The sequence below is a fragment of the Zingiber officinale genome, chromosome 1B (genome assembly GCF_018446385.1).
Source record: "Zingiber officinale cultivar Zhangliang chromosome 1B, Zo_v1.1, whole genome shotgun sequence".
Lineage (NCBI taxonomy): Eukaryota > Viridiplantae > Streptophyta > Magnoliopsida > Zingiberales > Zingiberaceae > Zingiber > Zingiber officinale.
In genome coordinates this window covers 145,811,415-145,832,184 of record NC_055986.1, presented here as the reverse complement: position 1 = coordinate 145,832,184, position 20,770 = coordinate 145,811,415, and the positions used below count along the sequence as shown (strand labels likewise).

The following is a 20,770-nucleotide window of genomic DNA, read 5'->3' as shown; positions in this document are numbered from 1 at the left end:
TTCTCTGTCGCCCGTTCGACGTTGTCCACTCGCCGTCTACTCACTCGATCGACATCTTTCCGATCATCCGTTCGGCCACACCGCTTGATCTAGGTCGCACGCCCGGCCTCGTGCTGGTATACTCAGCGTCCCACGTGCCGCTCGGTCGGCTGTCAGTTTACATGTCGATCACTCAGCGTGTTGTCGTTCGCTCAGCATCTTCCGTTCAGCGTCTATCCACCCGATCGGCATCACTTCGATCGTCCGGTCGATATCTTCGTGGCTGCATATTAGGCATTGGTCCGGTTACAGATTTGATCCGCGCAGCACGAGTACTATCTCATGCGACACCATTATTATAGCGACCGGTCGCGGGAGACAGTATACTTTGGGTTCAGCGATTTGATTTTGATATCGTGAGCGGTTCCGCCCTTTGCGATAGACTTGTCCAGTCAGTCGGACTCACGCCTCCTTCGACTAGACTTGAAGGGGAGGCTTGTGTTCCGGATATGAGAATGGCATGAGAGGAATTAATGAGAGGTCAAAGGGCGTTTTGGTCTTTTGGGCTCATTGAGGGTTTGGAGTGCTTTTAAGCACTGTTCACAGATTCAGGGAGAAGAGGAGGGGGGTTCGTGATTTTGGGCCGCCGCCAGCCATCAAGGAGACTCTCTCTCCTTCTCCAGCTCTCCGCCGGCGCCGGCGCCGACGAAGCCGCCGGCGCTCCCTTCTTCTCCTCCTCTCCTCCCTCGCCGGCAACCTCAGCGCGCACAGCGCCTCCCTCGCCGGCAGCCTCTGCGCGCACAGCGCCTCCCTCCCCGGCAGCCTCCGCGCGCACAGCAGCTCCCTCGCCGGCAGCCTCTACACGCAGAGCAGCCCTCCTCCGGCACTTACCGGCCTGCGAGCCGATGTCGTACGCCGGTCGTGTCGCCGTTGTATTCCGATTGTGTGTCACCTTTCAGATCCATGCCACATTCGGCTCCGCGTTGTCACCTCCGGACCCAGCTCCTCTTCGGTCGGTTCAGAGGCATCCACCCTTCCGGGTCAAGACGACTCGGTCAGTTTCACGACCAGCTCACTCATCCATCCGAGGGCGCCCCCCTGGGCCAGGGTACGTTCTCGTACCTTTTCCGCATTTAGTTAACTATTCTGTCATTATTATGCGGTTACTTATATGTCTGGGATTCGCCTCGAGCACCGAGGTACCAGAGACTGGGGGAACCCGGTCGCTGGATACATGTACAGTTGACCGGAGGAGGACTTCTGACGATCTGGTCAACGTAGAGGACAGATCATCGACCGGGTCATGGGGATGCGGTCAACCTTTCAGACACGTCACACCGACAGGTTCATTTTCTCAGCTTCCAGACAGGAATAATTATTATTATTATTTCTGGAATTGCTTCACATAAAATTGCTCGTGAAGAACATTCTTATTTATTTATATATATATATATATATAATAACTGTCAATAAAGGTGAACCGGGAGCTTCGGCTCCACCACCACAAGCAGCGGTTCTTTTTTCGGCGTCGACAGCCCAAAGATCTCCTCCATACTCAGCTCCTCCGCCTTCTTCCCCGCAGGCAGATTCCAACGGAACCCGTGCAGCAGATTGGCGAGACTGAGCTGGATGACCTTGATCCCGAGGTTGTAACCGGGGCACATCCGCCGGCCGGCGCCAAAGGGCAGCAGCTCGTAATCATGCCCTTTAACGTCCAGCGTTCTACCCTCGAACCGCTCAGGCCGGAATTCCTCCGGATGGTCCCACACCGTCGGGTCCCGCCCGATGGCCCACACGCTCACCAGCACCCGCGTACCAGCGGGGATATCGTAGCCATCGACGGTGGTCTGCTCGCGGGAGAGGCGAGGAATCAGCAGCGGCGCCACCGGGTGGAGCCGCATCGTCTCCTTCATGATCGCCTGGATGTAGGGTAGGCTGGGGATGTCGCGCTCCTCCACCCACCGTCCGCGGCCAACGACGCGGTCCAGCTCCTCCGACGCCTTCTCAAACACCTCGGGACGACGCAAGAGCTCCGAGAAGGCCCACTCCAAAGTTACCGCTGAGGTATCTGTGCCGCCGGCAATTATATCCTACAATTTTGTTCAAATATCAAATAGTGTTCGTTTCTAGTCACAAATAGCAGTTTGGAATATTGAAAATTTTCAAAGATTTTGTTGATGATTTGCGAGCCATTTCTTCTCCGGATTTAATTGTTTGAAAATTGACGTCTAGATTAAAGATACTCGGTAAAGAAACTGAGATTGCGTGCACCTGGGTGAATGCCTTGACGCCGTGCCTCTCAAGTTTGACCTCCAAATTGGGATCATCGGCGAGTTGCAGAAGCACATCGACCATGTCCTTGGCCACGAACTCCGTACCCTCGCGCCGGCGCCGCTCGTTGTGCTCGTCGAGAACGTGCTCCAGGAACCTATCGAACTTGCGGCTCAGCTTCTTCATCCGCCCGATATATCCTTGGAGATCCAAGAAATTCAGCCAGGGGATCGAATCCCCAATGTTCATCACACCGTTCAGCAGAAACAATTCGTCGATCATCTCCTTGAACTCCTCCGGCGACACGATCGCGCTCTCCACCGTCGGGTCGAAGTACTTCTTCCCCAGAACCATGCGGGTGATGACGCTGAGGCTGACGGTGGAGAGGTGGTCCTTGAGGAGGACAGGAGAGGCAGAGGAGGCGGCGGCGAACAGGGCGCGATTCAGGGCTCGCACCTCCTCCACCCGGATGTACTCGTAGGAGTCGAGACGCTTGGCGCTGAAAAGCTCCAGGAGGCATATCTTGCGGGCCTGGCGCCAGTAAGGGCTGTAGGGAGACCAGGTGATGTCGGAGTAGTTGTAGGCGGTGTACTCGCCGGCGGCGGTTTGGGGGCGGGACGCAAAGGAGATGTCGTGAGTCTTGAGGAAGAACTTGGCCATGGAGACGGAGGATCCGACGACGACAGGAAAGGACCCGAAGCGGAGGGACATGAGGGGACCGTACTTTTTGGATAGATCGTGGAGGGAGCGGTAGGGTAGGCTGCCGATGAGGTTGAGGTTGCCGATGATGGGCCACGGCCGGGGGCCCGGCGGCAGGTTGAGAACGGTCCATCCTCGTCTCCGCCGAATAAGCTTGACGGCGGCGGCGAGCACGATTGCTAAGGTTATAGCCCATTGGGGGAACGCCATTGGTGGAGATCGGAGGATCGAAGTGAGATGCCGGTGCAGACACTGAGGAAGGGAGCCATATATATATACTTAGAAAATGCCTTGAAATATTGCTATGTGAAAAGGAAAAACAAAAAATATATGGACAAAAATCAAAACGCCTTACAAAAACAAAACAAAGAGGGATTAAAAGGACGCCATCAATTCTCGACACTGTTAGACATTATTTTTTCATGTCAATTAAATTTTGAATCGATTAGACAAATTTAACTTATTCAATAATATTGATTGCTACCCTTGTTAGCTGTGACAATAAAGAAAATAAAGAAGTATCTTATTCAATAATATTTAGAGGAACGTCTTTTATGATTTTTAATTAAAATGGTATTCCACCTAATCAATTCCTCATTTTTTTAAAAAAAATCTTGCTATCCAGATTTTTTTTTAAAAAATCATGGTGCACCACATATTCAAATTTTACAATGAAAGTTTAACCATTAAACTTAAACTAAACTACTCAACCGGTGATAAATTTGACTAGTTCAATTATAATTTTATAATTGTTATAATATAATAATTATAACATAGACTTATTTTATTTAATAATATATACATTGTAATGACTACTAAACTATAGCTGCTGTAGTTTATAATTATTATAACACAAACTTATCTTGTTCAATAATATTCATAATGTAACAGCTACGAATTATAATTGTTATAATTACAATAATAATTATAAAATTACAACTACTACAATATTATAATCGCTACTACTTTACAGCGGATACAATATGAATTTATCATATAACTTCTATAATAATGTGACAGCTACAGTTTTATAATGGATACCAAATAAATACTATATAGATTTATCATGTTTATATAATTAGATGATGAGACATATTCAAGATTTAATGTATATGACGTAAGATAATAATATTGAACGATATATTGAAGAGCAATTGTGTTATTTATAAGGGGCTGATGGGGTGGGACGATTTTTGCTTAAAAATTTAAAAGGTGTATCCCTTCTTATTACAATAATAAACAGTTTTATTGACGAAAATTTCCATTGAAATTCTGTCGTTATAGGTGTTCAGTAATGGAATTATGACAGAAATTAATTTGTCAGGAAATATTTTACTAATAGAATTCTGATTTCCGTAGCCAAATATCACGACGGAAAAAATATTCTATCGGTATTCCCTAAAAGGATTTACTGACAAAATCTTTGATTGTGTCGATGAATACCGATGGAATCTCGATTCCGTCGGTAAATCCTTTTAGGGAATATCGACAGAATCTCGATTTTATCAAAATATCGATTCGATATTTACTGACGAAATCTCAATTCCGTCGGTATTTCGTCGGAATTTAAAAAGAAATTACACACAGCCAGCTTGAATTAGGCTAGACCTGATTCCAATTTTCATAGATAAATAAAATTATCACAAACGATGACATTCACAATCCACACAATCACAATTCACATTCATCCATACATCCATATTATCATTTTCCACAAATACAAATGCATTTTCATAATATAAACACATTTCACAATCCATAATAGAAATAATTACAATCATCTAATAGAACATACAAACAAAATCTCAGACAAAAACTAAGTATAATTCATACAAACATTAATAGAATATTCATACAAATAAACTAATAGAAAAAAATACACTATCCATCCATATCTGTAATATAAATACTACATCTATATATAAAATATTAATAGAAAAATTCTGCAAAAAGTCAAATGCTATAGATTTATATCATATTTATGTATAAATAAAAATGTTGCATATATATATAACCAATTTTGATATAGAGAAAATGAGCAAATGATGATTATAGAAAATGAGCAATGTAAAAAGGCTTGAACTCCTGAAATATATAGTAATATAATATTTAGAAGTTAGTATATTAAATTATAAAAATATATAGAATAAATATATTTTTCATAATTTATGTATGATAAAAAAATAGTTTTAGTTTAAAAAACCTCAGAAAAAAGCTAATCATTGTAATTTAATGGATCCTGAGTCTCCTGTGAATCAGAATGAAATGTAACTGATGGCGGAGGCAAATTAGTTATGAATTGTCACATATGAGCCATGAGAGCAACTTGCTCCTCATGTCACTTCCACTCCTCATCGGCTCACCTCCGATCCTCCTCAGCTCTCCCCTGTGTCTCAGTAGTAATATATTGTTCCATCTTCTTATCCATTAAGGCAATTGAGTATGCAATTCTTGATTTTCATTTTTCATGTCTTAAAGACTGCATCTCAGAAGAAAAAGAGGAAGAGGAACCATCACAACTCCTGGGAGTTCTCAAATAATCAAATGCGACGTTGGCCTGGGAGTCAAGTCCATAGAGGGTGGAGTTTTTTGTCCGTCCATTGACAACATCATAATAAATCTCATTAAGTACCTCGGTGGATTAAAACTGACTCCTCCCTTTTGCTGGTGGCTAAGATGTCTGAGCCACTCTATCTGTCATTTGATCCTATTTCAAAAAATATAATATGAATATTATTCAATTTGATAACAATTACTAAAGTTAATCAAGATAGAAATAATTAAATGTAATAAAGTAAATAGTCTTACGTGTATGACCTTCGATCTAATATCAACAAATGTGTCATTCTTCTTCTTGTGGGTTTTAAAAAGACCTCCATCTAAGTATGTTGGTGGGCTAATTCACATTCCTACATATACAAATAATTTAGGAAAAAATTATTAAAGTTTGATAATAAATATAAAATTTGCTTATTTAACTTTAAATTAAACTCACCAGATTCATGGCATGCTCAATAATATATCTGGAACCTGATGTATGCCACGTCATTTCGGTACTTGGACTACCTGGCTCTGTATTTCTATTTTCTTTAGCGTCTTTAACATTTGCTAGATACCTTTCTACAATTCAGGTGGCCGTCCATGTACTCCATATCTCAACTGACACATGTCGGTCTGCCCCCTTCTTTCTCATATAATAAAGAAGGCCTCTATAAAATTTGGAACAACAACTATTCCAAGTATTTTTAAATTATTGCTCTTGACCTTCCTCCCATGTATATCTTTTCTACAATTATAAGTTGAATTAAACCTTTAGTAAAATAAAGGATAAATATATTATAGAATACAAAGTATATTAAATATATTTACCACAAATTCATTATAATAAAACAACTTCGTCTCCTTATCTATATGCCTCCATGTGGTATCAGAAAGGCAGACTCGTTCCTTGAATTTGCCCATGATATATGTGGCAATTCTGTGGCCATCAGGGGTAAACCTGTAAGAAAAAAATATTAAGTTATGAGAAATATTATATAGGGTAATATATGAACTTAAATTACTAATAACAAAAAATACTTATAAGTCTCCAACAACTCGTAGAACCTTGTAGCCATGGAGCGCTACTGCCTGCTGCTCAGTCATAATAATGTCTGCAAAATTACATTACAACACATTATAATAAAGTTTACTGACATATAATATAAATATAAAATAATATGAAAGCATAACTTACTTGATGAACAATAAATGCTAATATTTAATCATCACTAACATCTGACTAATCAACATTAATATTTTCTAAGTCCTCATAGCTAGATTCTATTAGTTCAACAAAATTCTCACTGCTGGGCATCTCTCCATCATCTATCTATTCGTAAGTAGCATTAACATCTATAAGTAATTGAGAAGAGGATTGGAATTGTGAATCAACTGAATGTCTCTCCACTTCATCATTTTAAAATGCATCATGGTTTTGATCAGTGATTGTGTTCGGCATCTCTATGGTTGAGCGAGGCTTAATTTGACAAACAGACAACCATTCACTAGATATTCTTCTTTCGTAGGGTATTCAGGATAGAAAACTTGACCCGCTTGTACCCCGAAAATGAAAGGTTCAAATTTATTGAATCTTTTGTTTGCATTAACTTCAACTAAATTATAATTTGGCTATATTTTAATACTTATTCTTGGGGTCATATCATACCATGAACATTTTAACAACACACACCTCTTTATAGGTAATGCAGGATATTCAATCTCTATAATTTCGTTAAGTCTACCATAGTAGTCAAACTTAGTGTTATTGTTGTCCATAGATCCTTTGACGCAAATACTAGAATTATAGGTTAATCTCGTTGTGCCATGTGGAATTTGAGGTGATTAACATAATAACCAAAGTACACTTTATTTTATGTAGTGGTCCTGATGCAATATTCGTTATCCTATCATCTTGGACATTTGATATTCTATGGTCTTTCACCTATAAAAATAGTTATGGTATAAATTAGGACACTTCTTAATAGACATGAACTAAATTTTTTTACAAATTATCTAACTTACATATATAATTTGAAACCATAAAGTAAATTCGGTCTCTAACTTTGCAGCTACCTCACTTGCACCAATTGATGGATTTTATAGATATAGTTATTATTCGTACAAGCTGGGAAAGAAGGTAATTATATAAAAATTGAGATATCAAGCAAAATAATTAAACGGAGGATAAATCATAAATGTTTGAATAAAGAAGTCAACTTACTTTATCTATAGTTTGACCTCTTCACAATTTAATAGTATGTATATTTTGCAGCATGGTATTTTTCTTGGGTTAACTATCTAGAAAATGGTGCACCCATTGACTTACCAGGAAACTTGAAAATAGAAAGTATCAATGGGTCTATCAGCTAAGGAGCATCATTAGAATTTCTAGGACATTTGTGATGTCTTGGTTACACACTATCAGCAAAATAATGGGAGTATAAAGAAGATGTTTCTTCAACCAGATAAGAATTACATATTGACCCCTTAACTCTTTCTTTGTTATGAACATTATTATTTAATTTTATCAAAAACCGTTCAAATGGATGCACCCATCTATATTACACAGGACCTGCTATTTGTGCCTCATATAGTAAATATACTGATAGATGTTCCATTGAATTAAAGAAACTGGGTGGAAATATGCACTCCAACTTACATAATATGAGAGGAATGTTTGTTTCTAGTAGAAGCATATCATCCATCATAATACACCTAGTTGTCAAATCTTTAAAAAATAGACTCAATTTAGTGAGTGTTTGCCAAATATTTTGAGAAAATAAGTCATGGAAAGCTACTGGAATAAATCTTTGCATGAATACATGACAGTCATGACTCTTCATTCAAACATCTTTAACCTGTCCATATCCATGCATCGAGCCATATTTGAGGCATACCCAACTGGAAATTAAATTTTTTCAATCAAATACATAAAGCTTGCTTACCAACTTTGTCCAATGTATAACAAGCCTTTGAAAATCTAGTGGTTGTTTTATCATGATGCAACTCTGGTCTGTTCACTAGTTCTTTTAATTCCTCACGTAATTTTGCAATATCTTTAGTTCTTCTAGGCATGTTCATCATAGTGCTGTAGATATTATTGAAGGAATTTTTCTCAATATGTATAACATCTAAATTATGTCGAATAAATAGATACTTCTAATACGGTAACTCCCAAAATTACTCCTTTTCTTCCAACTACACTTGCACATCCTAACAATATATTTATTTATCTCATCGGAATCAGGTTAAGATACTGGTAGAAATTTATAATTATCTATTTGCTCAATGATTTGTTCACCTGAAGCATGGACCGAAAGAGGTTTTTTTACTACAATAATTTTTTAGAAAATTCTTCATATTTTGCTTGAAAGGGTGATTAACTAGTAAAATTTACGGTGATTATCAAATTAAGATACCTTCCCACTATAAGGTAATGAAAATGCATCAGACTCTGTCATGTAGTGTGGACATGCTAATTTACTAGCCGTCCTCCATCTCAACAACATTGAGTATGCTGATAAATCACTGATCAATCATAATAATGCAACATGTAATCTAAAATTAGTCTTACTTGTAACATCATAAGTCACCAAGCCTACATTCCATAATTCATTCAACTCAACATTCAGAGGTTACAAGAAAACATCTATCTTGTCTTTAGGATTGTTTGAACCATGGAACATAAATTCATCTTTCATGCACATCCATAGTGGTAAATTATACTGTGTTAATATAATTATCCAAGATGAATATTGTTGTCTTGACTAACCAAATGGTTGAAATCTATCTGTGGAAAGTCTCAATCTCACATTACATGGTTCCCTTGCAAAAGAGGAAAATGCAGCATCAAAATATTTCCATGCAGGGGAATCACAAGGATGACACATTATACCTTCTTCGAGTTCATGCTCATGATGCCACATTATGTGGCAAGCTATAGCAACAGATGCATACAATGGTGACAAAAGACGAATACTCTCGCCCCTAGCACCCCCACCAATCCGTCCCAAGGCTAACACGGAGGAGGTCGCAACAAATGCATACAAGCATTGAAGTCTAGCAGTTAACAGAAAATAATACATCACTTTTCAAGTAATTTTTTTTTCTTCTTCCCTTGTATGCGAGTACCATGCTTATAACGAGGGTGTGTACAGATTTTACATTCACTCATATCGCCGTCTTCGTTCCACAATATCATGCAGCTATTTATACAACAATCAATATGCTCTACAGGAAAACCTAAACTTTTAACCAATTTTTTTATATGGTAAAAACTATCAGTCATTATGTTATCAGCAGGAAGTAACTGTTACATCAATTGACATATGTCATCATAACATCTTTCTGAAAAATAATGTTATGCTTTTATATTCAATAACCTTGCAGAAGCTGATAGTTAGGAATAACTAGAGGAGATGTCTTCTCACACTTCTCTTTCACTAGCCTTTAACATTTCATTCAGTTGCTGATATTCAGGTGTTGATATTTCAGCTATATTAGAATAATCAACTGCATCATTCATTGCATCGTGAAGCATTGATTGCATTGAAATATCATTGGTTGATAATTCAAGTGCAGTAAAAGTTATGCTAGATGACGAACTACCAGAAGACACAATTGGTTCATACAAATAAGGTTCTTCGTGTCGATACCAATTATAGTAATTTGGCACAAAATTATTTCTACAAATATGTACTTTCACAATATCCTAAATACAAAAGGCTCTATTTCTATATTTCGAATAATTACACGAACTCCATAACTCAGTACCATTTATATATTCTGGATAACTCTTAACAAAGTTCACAAACTCATCAACTTTAGCAATAAAATTATCTCTAATAAATCTATTTTTTAATAAATTGTATATTCAAGCTTTGTTCATATACATTGTTACCTAATGAGAATACAATTTGAAACACTTATTAAACTTGTAAAATTTGATTTAAGCTTAAATAAAGCAATCAAACATAATAGGAATTAAGGAAACTTTAGTTCTTTCAATTGATACTAAATATTCTTGTCCATTTGAAATTTCAATAGAACCCTTGCACTAGGGTGCTCACACTTAGTTACATCCCTTACACAAGCATGTGCATCATCAAATTGGTTAATATACCAAGAATTATATAACTCAATCACTTAACATTTTTAATACCTATATTATTAAAAGCAAGATGTCAACTATCTAAAGCATAAATTTACACAAGGATAACAATCACCATAAAATATATATGTATTATTAACCTACAAATCACCATCATGTCAACTATTTAATATAGCATATATGTGCCGTTTAAGAAATTATACGTAAAGAGAGTAGTTAACCAGAAAAGAGCAGTAGATGCAGTATACTAAAAAAAATAAAAATTAGCTAAAATTAAACAGAAACAATCACAACAAAAATCTAACTAAAATTAGTTAGAAATTTAGCAAAACCTTGAGGTTCATACAAGCTCCCAGCTATGAGCTAGCGGTCGAGCACGTGGCCAGCCGCAAGCCACATCCAACAGGTGGTGGCCGACCACGTTGCCAATAGGTGGTGGCCGACACAACTGCCAGCCGCGTACTGGCAGCTGACACAGCCGGTAGGCGGCGGGCTGGCAGCCGACACAACAAGTAAGCGGTGGGCTGGAGGCCGACACAACCGGCAGGCGACGAGCTGGCGACTGGCATAGCCAGTCGCCTCGTGCTAGTGGCAAGCACAATCGCCAGCCGGGTGTTAGCGATCGGCATAGCCGCCAGCCGAGTGCTAGCGGCTGACACAGCCGCCAGCCGAGTGCTAGCGGCTGACACAGCCGCCAGCCCACTACTTGCTAGCGATCGAATAAAGGGAAGAGGGGGAGGCTCGCTGGTGGCTAAAAAAAAGGGAAGAGGGAGAGGGAGCGAACTTACAGGGGAGGAGGAGGGGGAGGAGATCGAAGGAGCGCATGTGAGAAAAAGAGTCGGCGTGCCCTAATTTTAGTGATTTTATTGATAGAAATATATTTCCGTCAGTAATCCAATTATAATTTTACCGATGAAAAATGAATTTTCATCGATAATCATCGACAGAAATCCATATCTGTCAATCGGTTCCACAAGAAGAAATGGTCTAATTAATTTTTTTATCCAACGAAAATAATTATTTTCGTCAGTAAATTTAAAATTTATCGACAAAATAAATTTTATCGATAAAACTATTTATTTTTATAGCGCCTATTATTCTGATAAAATGCAACGCCCATTTGATTTAGTATTATTTGTTGGATATTTTCATAGTTTTTCACTGGAGTTTCTTATCATGAGCTACTTATCGGGTTATTTTCTTTCTAATATAGAAGATGAATATAACGAACCTTTCAACTTCTTTACTATCTTGTTTCTGAATTTTAAGTCAAACTGATTATGATCTCATTTTATCAAAAAGATGTCCTCTAATTACTTTTCACTATATTATTCTTATTACTATTATCTTCGGCTTATATTTCTTATTATTATCTTTCACTTATATTTCTTATCTAATTTCTGAATGGAGACGCATTGTAACAACTACTAATCCACCCACACTGCAAGAAAACTTTCCATTAACAATCGGAATTAATTTAGTTATTAATATAGCAATGGAAGAAATAATCCGTCGCTAATTATAGATAAAAGTCATTAATTAATGATAGTCATTTAATGCAACCATTAATTAGAAATGAAATATTTATTCTGTCTCTAAATTAAAGACCAAATTAAATTTCATCTCTAAATTAATGATCAAATTAAATTTCAGTCACTAAGAGACGAAATTAGATATCAGTCGTTAATTTGACAACAAATTAAATTTTCATTTACTAGATAGTCATCAAAATATAATTTCATCTTAGAATATTTATGAAAAATTATTTTTTTCGCTAAATTAGACATAATAGAAATGGGACACGATTGCTAAAGTAGTGATGAAAATTTATTTCGTCACTATTTAGCAACGGAATTAATTTACATCGCCAAATTAACGATCAAAATAAATTTCCGTAGCTGATTTAGTCTTACTCTCTTGCAACCGAGTCGCACCTTGGTCGCGACCTCGTAGCGAGTTCGCGAGGCCAAGGCGTCCTCTGTCGTGACCTCACAATGAGGTCACAAGGTCGAGTGTGACCAAACCGCGTGCCCTTGACCAAGTCATGAACAAAGTAGAGGTCGATCACGTGTGCAACCCTAGCTAGGTGTGCAACCCTAGCTCGGTGCATCTGTGTAGCACAGGATAAAAAAAAATTGATAAAAAATATCAAAAATATTATTTGTTATAATTCGTACATCCCTTTATTTGATACTTAACTTTCCATAAAATTGTTTGTGCAGCACTCTATTTGGTTTGTTCCTAAAGTATTTGACGATCATTTTCCTTGTGCATCGGCTTTGGGTTAATGATGAATAATTGTTTATTATTAGCAATGAACTCTTAGCCTAATACAAATGGTTTTCTATACAATTTTTATTAATTCAGATATTTAACTTTTTGACTGACTAATTTTAGAGATGATCGATCTGATTCTATAAAAAATTTTCATCGATCATCAGGATAAATTAGAAAATAATCATGAAGAATAAAGATTCATCCAAACAAATAGTATTCTTAGGTTTATCATCCTATTTAAACAAAAAATTCTTATAATAGGTGACCACTGAGATTCATTAATCCTTGAGATATTTAATTAACCACTTACAAGTTCTAACTACTTCATCTTAATTTTAGGGCTGATTTAAGATTTAGGATGCATCTTGAAAAAGCATGCGGAGAATATAAAGTTATCCATCATTTTCAAACTTCTGTATCTATAAACAAGCACGTGGAAGAGATATTGTTACCTCAAGATTCACATTCCGGTGCACATGGGTGATGCTACCTCAATAGTCATTTTGACTATAATGAGTTATACAAGTTAGCCAAGAAAAATGAGTTCATAATGCATAGCTACTGATGGTTGATATAGGTACATGACACGGCGAGTAAGATGGGACTTTTGAAGTTGAAGCAGGTTGTTGTGGTAGTAAAAAACAATAAGGGGTCAATTTTCAAATCATATCGTATCAATTATATCAGTGTCATATTAAAATAAATTAAGTGTCACTGTCAAATGCTCTATTTAATTAGGCACGCTAAATATATCATTTAATTGGACCGAACTTTATATTAAAAATAATGACCTAGTGTAAAATGAATCCTTAACATAAAGTTTGATCGCAAATCTTATTTGAGCATATACTGAATCCTCAATATAAACCCGGTCTAAATCAAAGAGCTTAGCTCTTTAGCGTTAAGACATTCAATATACAGTCGGTCGGCCCTATAGTCGGTTGGACTCAAGGGACTTAGTGCTCTACTCCTCAATGCCTAGATACATAGAACAAACTCGGTCCGACTTAAAGCCGGTCAAACTTACGGGGCTCAACTCCCCACTTCTTCAAATGCAAGGCAATCAACTTACATTCGCCCGACCCCCATGTTGGTCGGACTTACATTTCCTCATTTCTCATTTCTGATGACAGTCGGTCGACCCTAGCGCTGGTCGGATCTCAGAGGCTCAGCTACCCACTTCTCCGGAGCACAGCTTCCAGTATATTCCCGGTTGGCTAGAGAGTCGGTCAGACTCCTTCTAAGAGATAACATTGTCAGAGAATCATAACAACATGTCAGGGAATATACCATTACTCTGACATACACATGCAATGGAATCTTCCTCCGCCTATAGGAAGGTTGTCGTACATATTCCATTCCCGATATACTCTGACACTAAATATTCTCTGTCATTTCATTAATTGTGGAATTTATGAGAGACGGTATAAAAAGGAGTCCTCTTCGTTGGCTAGGTATGCTCACACACGCAAAAGCAAACACGCATCTACGCGACTACTCTACTGTTCATATTCTTCTCCAGTTCGCTCGACTACTGTTATGACTTGAGCATCAGAATGCTTGCGCCAGGGAACCCTTCCCTAGTTCTCACTCTAACATTTCTTGTTGGCTTCTGTAGCTCATAACTCCAGGATTGCTTAGTGTCATCTTATTCTAGCTCAGAGTCTTCTTACGGTCGACATCCAAGCTACCTCAACTCTACTTAGAGTGCGTCATCTCCCTCGCTTTTAAACAGGATAAAATTTTGTGTCATTTGTAGGCAACTTCACCTGAATCTGAAATGCAGAGATAGAAAAGGCTGATCAACTCACCACCGTCAACTTATCACAAGAAGACTTGGAGTTATTAATAATTGCTCGAGCTCAAAGATTGGTACAATAACAATAAGTAATAGTTAGGGTGCCCTTTCCAGAACAACCCGGTTGTGTCAAGGACGGGCCCTCACACTGAATGAGAGACTCAAGTGAAAGGACTAATCGGGTGCCAACCAGTTCCTCCTCTGGTTGGCTTCATGCGAACGCCCGAGCAGCTGATTTGCCTACCACCCATGTTGCCCTCCCTGGTCACGTATAATAGGGCACTATTCCACACCCCATTCGACGATATAGGACAAGCGAAAAGACCCTAAATATCATTCTCTAGAGACATGCCCGCTCGGGACCTTCGAAAGAGGAAAGCGTCGATGACCAATATCTCCCTTGAGCGGCTGAGTGTGCCATTCTCTCAAGAAATTTTGGAGAACAAACTGCTGAGCCACTTCCGACTATTAGTAATCAGAGAATGTGGAGGAGCGACTGACTCGGAAGATCATCTAATTAAATTTGAAAACATAGCCATCCTTCAACCAATACACGGATGACGTTAAGTGTTGAGTGTTCTTTACCACTCTTTTCAGCTTGCCACAGAGATAGTTTAACCGGCTCCCTACTGAATCCATTTGCTACTTCAAAAATGTTTACAAAGCCTTCCTACACCACTTTTCTAGTAGCAGGAGGTATTAAAAGACCATCCTAAGTCTGTTCACGCTCAAGTAAGGGGCCAAGGAATCCCTATGAGCATACATCAAGCGATTCAACCAAGTGATACTAGATGTTCCATCTGCCACTTCCAAAATATTAATAAACACCTTCTCCCAAGGCCTTTTAGATGGAAAATTTTTTCGATCCCTCGTTAGAAAGCCCCCAAAGGACTTCGATGATCTATTAGGGAAAGCGATCAAATATATTAATGTAGAAGAAATTCAGAACGCCTGAAAAAGGCTATGATTGTCTCAGCTCCAATCGGCCAAGCCGATCAGAAACCACCACCTCCTCTGGAGCTCTCCAGAAACCCTCACCCAAATCTTCTGTAAATCTGAGAAGAGAGAGCAATGTGGGGAGTGGATTAGCCACCGCTTGAAGGGCATAGACATTTTTGTGACTACCATGAAACTCCTCATCATGCTACTAGTGAATGCCATCAGTATACCAAGAGGCTCCGTTGAATGGCCGAGTCAGAAGAAACAAATAAAAAATCATCCTTGCTCCCCTCTTGTGGATCCTTCAAGAACACAGTAGGAAGAGCCTAGTAGATGCTTAGACCAAACATTTGATTGGCAACTTTACGTAGAGTTTGATCATCGCCCCCAAGTAGAAGCCGATCGACAATGATCAAAAGGGACAACATTTTTTGATGTAAGTTGCACTAATAATCTAGTTTTGATGTATAACAAATAAGTTAAAATTAGATGTGATGTCTATCTAACCTTTCTACCAAGTGTGCAGGAGTTGACTGATCTGAAGGACCTGACACCAGGCTAACATCCATCTAGGTATGCGGGATCCGATAGCTGGTGGGAAGTCCAGATAGATTCATGGGACCCGATATCTGGCGAGAAGTCCGGTTGGGTCCGTGGGACCTGACAACCGGATGAAATCTAGTTGAGTCTGCAGACCTGACAACTAGTGGGAATACCTGGTGGGTCAAAGGTAAGTCAAGCGATTGGTAAGTGGAGGTAAGCAACTGAAGGAGAGATCCAGTGAGGACATGTTCCCTATTAAGGAACTATAGGCATCGATTCATCTTAGGTCTATTTGGGAAACCTAAGTTGAGACCTTGATTAGATCCTGGTCTTGAGGAGACAGGATCTAATTGCTACTCATATTTTATTATGTTGTGTTAATTTTATTTTGCAGGGTAAATATATTTTATGTTGCCTAGACTAACCCTTTTCTGCAGGGAAGAAGCTACTGAAGAAAAGGGGAGTCTGGGCGCCTGGACTCCGGGCGCCCGGACTAGTCTTGCCCGGGCGGGTGCTGTGGGCACCCTAGCGGTCCGGGTGCCCTGAGTCGGTCTAAGCGCTCGGACCTGAAATCTCATCCAAAAGCTGATGTGGAGCACGTAGACTGGCCAAGCCACGTGGTCCAGGTGCTCGGAGGGGTTCCAGGTGCCCAAAATGGGCCTATATAAAGGCCTTCGACCAGGAGTTTCAGTATAGCAACTACTACAAGTTTCTCTCTTGCGTGCTTCTTCAAAAAAGCTCTAACAACACCGAAAGGCTGCTCCGAAGGTTGAAGGACGAGAGATCCTTATTTCCTTTCTATTTGTCGGTAATGATTTTAGTTCTTATACTCAATACGCGTAACACCTTATTAGAACTGATAGTGATTGACCAACAAAAGCGATCAACGATCGCAGGCCTTGGAGTAGGAGTCGTCAAATGCTCCGAACCAAGTAAAACTTGACTTGTGTTAGCATTGTCTTTTGTTTCCCTTTCCGCTGCGTACCTATTTCTAATTTGTAATTTTTTGACGAACGCTATTCACCCCCCCCCCCCAGCATCTTTCCGATCCTACAAGTGGTATCAGTGCCAATATTACTCTGAATTGGTGCAACCACCAATTAGGCAAGGAGGTGACTTTTAATTTCTTTCCTTTCTCTTTCGATTTTTTAGATTTTTCGATATAATCCAAATTGGTACAATTACCTCTTTGAATTTTTTTTTCTTCATTGCAAACTACTTTGAATTGGTGTCACACCAATCAAGTCTTAATATCTTTTTTCTTTTCCCACACTATTAATCCAAGACTCTAGTCTTGGGACTTTCTCCTTTTCTTTTTTTGTGTGCAAGGTTCATGGCCCAAAACGAGGGATACAACATCGTTCATCCTCCCCTCTTTAATAGGAATGATTTCCCATACTAGAAAAAGTGGATGGAGGTGCACTTGCAGACCGACTTTGACAAATATTTCAGCGTCATCAAAGGATACAAGGCCCTAGTCGACCATAACATCGAAATTCCAATGGACCTAGAAAATTAGAATTCGGAGATGAACAAAAAGACCCAAATTGACTTCAAGGCCCTCAACACAATCCAATGCGGGCTAACGAAGGAAGAACTGAACTGCGTCGGCCTACACAAAAACATGAAGGAGATATGGGACAACCTCATAGAACTACACGAGGGAACCAACAACGCAAAGGTAACAAAAAAGGGGCATATTTTTAAATAGATTATTTAACATAAAAATACAGGAAGGAGAATCTGTCAGTCAATTGCACGCGAGGATAAAGGATATCCTCAACGGACTCCATACAATCGACCATCGGTCATCAAATCGAGAACCAAGATTTGATAACGTATGCTCTAAACGCGTTTCCTCAAAATGCACTGTGAGCATCCATTGTGGATGCCTATAAAATCGCGAGGAATTTATCTAAATTAAAACTAAATGAGTTGTTTTATGAACTTGAACTCCATGAAGAAGGTATTTCACTCTTTACAGATTTCTCAAAAGGAACCAAACACAAGAACAAACCAGAACTAGAATCTGAATCTGGCTCAGAAGATGAATTAGAACAACTCATGAACATGATTAGAAAAATGTTCACAAGTAGAAAGAACAATTTCTCGAAGAAGGACCTACAAAAGGTAATCAAATAAAATGACACGAAGGCAAAGAGCACATGCTACAGGTGTAACAAGAAAGGACACTACAAGTACGAGTATCCAAAGATAAAAGATGACAAACCCAAAACAACCAGAAGGAAGAAGACACTCAAGGCGACATGGGATGAATCATCTTCAGAAGAATCGATTGTCAAAGATCAGAAGCATCACAACTACCTCACACTGATAGCAACCTGATTGGAATCAAAAAGTGAGTCAGAGCAAAACGACGAGTCTAAAGACAAATCAAGCCACAAGTCCGTACTCGTTTCCGAAGGTCTGAACGAGGTATCTTCTATCTTAACCTCCAAATTTTTTAGAATAATTACATGTTTGAATAAAACATTAATTAAACATGAAAAACAAACTGAATCACTTGTTGAGGAAAATCAATGCCTCAAAAAACAAATTAAAAGAAGAAATCCAAATCAAGATATAAAACTTGAAGAGGAAAATATAAATTTTAAAAGTGAAATCAATCAACTTAAAGGATTATTATAAACTTTCACCACTAGATCAAAAAATTTAGATTTAATTCTTAAAACTCAAAAAATTGTATACAATAAGTTTGGACTCGGATACAAGTCTAGCTCAACAAACAAAACTTTTATGTCACTTAAAAGCTAAAACAAAATCCCAACTAAAGCTTGGGTTCTGAAAGCGTGTCTAACTACGCAAGTAGGACTTAATCAATTCTATGTACCTAAAAATAAAATTCATTATCTGAAACCAAATCCAACTAAACCTATTAACTCAAAACTAAACCAAAATAAACCTTCAAAGCTAAATTTCAAACTTAAGAATAAAATCAAATCAAATAATTCAAACTCAAATAGAAAAAATAAATTCAAAGCTAATTTAAATTACCATCAGGTTTATTTTAACTACAAAAATAATCGACATAAAGTTAAACTGAAAAGTTCAATAATTGAGGGGGAGACTCCAAATTAGTTGACACCTCCACAACAATAGATTATCGGTAGGGTAATTAGGATTAAATCTCAAAGGGACAAAAGTTTCACTTGACATATAGTACCAGAGAAGTTTTGGATGATAATAGGTTAGGGAAGCTCTGTCTACGCATGTCTAAGAGGATATAGCTTTGACCTGATGCATTTGGTTTAGTAGAACTAACTAAAGCTACCCCTTACCAATTCTAGCTGGTTAAACCAAAGTTTTGTTATTAAGTTCAGTGGATAGGACTATTTGGAAAATTTTGAAAGCATGGTTACTCTAATAATATCCAGGTGACTCACCATAACTTAGAAGTTTATCCAAAGAATGTTAGTTTGTTAAATCCAAAGCTAAACATGAACCTAACAAAAGTTAAACCAAATCCTGAAATTCAAGGTAACTTATCTCACAAAACCATACGATCCCTTTGTCTTAAAACTTAGACTGAGTGAGATGAATAAGGATTAAATTAAATTAAATACCATTATTAATTTAATTAAACACCTAAATTTAAATTGAATTAAACATATATTAATTAATGTATTACATATAACTTATCTTAAACATCATTTTAAAAATATTATAAAATCCTCTTAATTTCATTTTAGAAATTATTTTAAAATCCTTTTAAAAAATCTTCTAAAAATTATTTAAAAAAATACATTTAAAATTTATTTTAAAAAATACTTTTAAAAATTCTTCTAAAAATTCTTTTAAAAATACTTTTAAAAATACTTTCAAAAATTCTTCTAAAAATTCTTTTAAAAAATTCTTTGAAATATACTTTTAAAAATTCTTCTAAAAATTCTAAAAATACTTTTAAAAATACTTTTAAAAATTCTTCTAAAAATTCTTTTAAAAATACATTCTATTAAAAATACTTTAAAAAATATTTAAAAAATACTTTTAAAAATTCTTTTAAAAATACTTTTAAAAATTATTTTTAAAAATCGTTTTAAAAAATCTTTTAAAATTCTCTTTTAAAAAAATCATTTGAAAATCTTTTTAAAAATTCTTTTAAAAAATTATATTAAAAATCTTTTAAAAAATTCTTTTAAAAATTATCTTAATTTTTTTTAAAAAAATTATGTTAAAAATATTTTGAAAATTTTTTTATCGTTTTAAAAAATTATTTAAAATCTTAACTTTATCAACTTTAATTTCAACGTTAATCAAAATCTTAACTTTATTTTAATTAATTCATAATTTATCTTAATTAAAGATGGGCTCAAATTGAACCTTAACTTTACTTAACTTTGTTTAATAACTTTAACAAATTTAACTCTGAATTAATACTAACTCTAAACTTAATTAATCCTAATTTAATGTAACTTAAGTCGAATCTAATCAAAACTTATAAATCAAGTAAATGAAAATTAAATTAAAACTAATACCTTCAATATGAAAGTTAGGTTGTTTTAATCAATAAAATATTGAATTGAGTTAAATAAAAGTTAATCAATAAACTATTGATAATGATTAACTGCTATTGAGTTAGTAACAAATTATTT

The 20,770-nt window shown here is 37.2% G+C and overlaps 1 protein-coding gene across 1 annotated transcript; it reads right to left on the bottom strand.

Annotated features, from left to right (window-relative positions):
• Positions 1-1,343: 1,343 nt before the first annotated feature.
• On the bottom strand, positions 1,344-3,216 carry LOC121983816 (trimethyltridecatetraene synthase-like). Its single transcript, XM_042536452.1, has 2 exons — positions 2,251-3,216; positions 1,344-2,069 (listed from the first exon to the last, which is right to left on the bottom strand). The coding sequence occupies exons 1-2, from the start codon at positions 3,157-3,159 to the stop codon at positions 1,446-1,448; spliced, it is 1,533 nt and encodes a 510-aa protein (XP_042392386.1). The 5' UTR covers positions 3,160-3,216; the 3' UTR covers positions 1,344-1,445.
• Between the last annotated feature and the right edge of the window lie 17,554 nt (positions 3,217-20,770).

Bases quoted from the DNA above. Each gene is read 5' to 3' on its own strand.
- LOC121983816 (XM_042536452.1), bottom strand. From the start codon at position 3,159: ATGGCGTTCCCCCAATGGGCTATAACCTTAGCAATCGTGCTCGCCGCC. The intron at 2,070-2,250 runs GTGCACGCAATC...ACAAAATTGTAG, and splicing joins GCGTCAAGGCATTCACCCAG to GATATAATTGCCGGCGGCAC.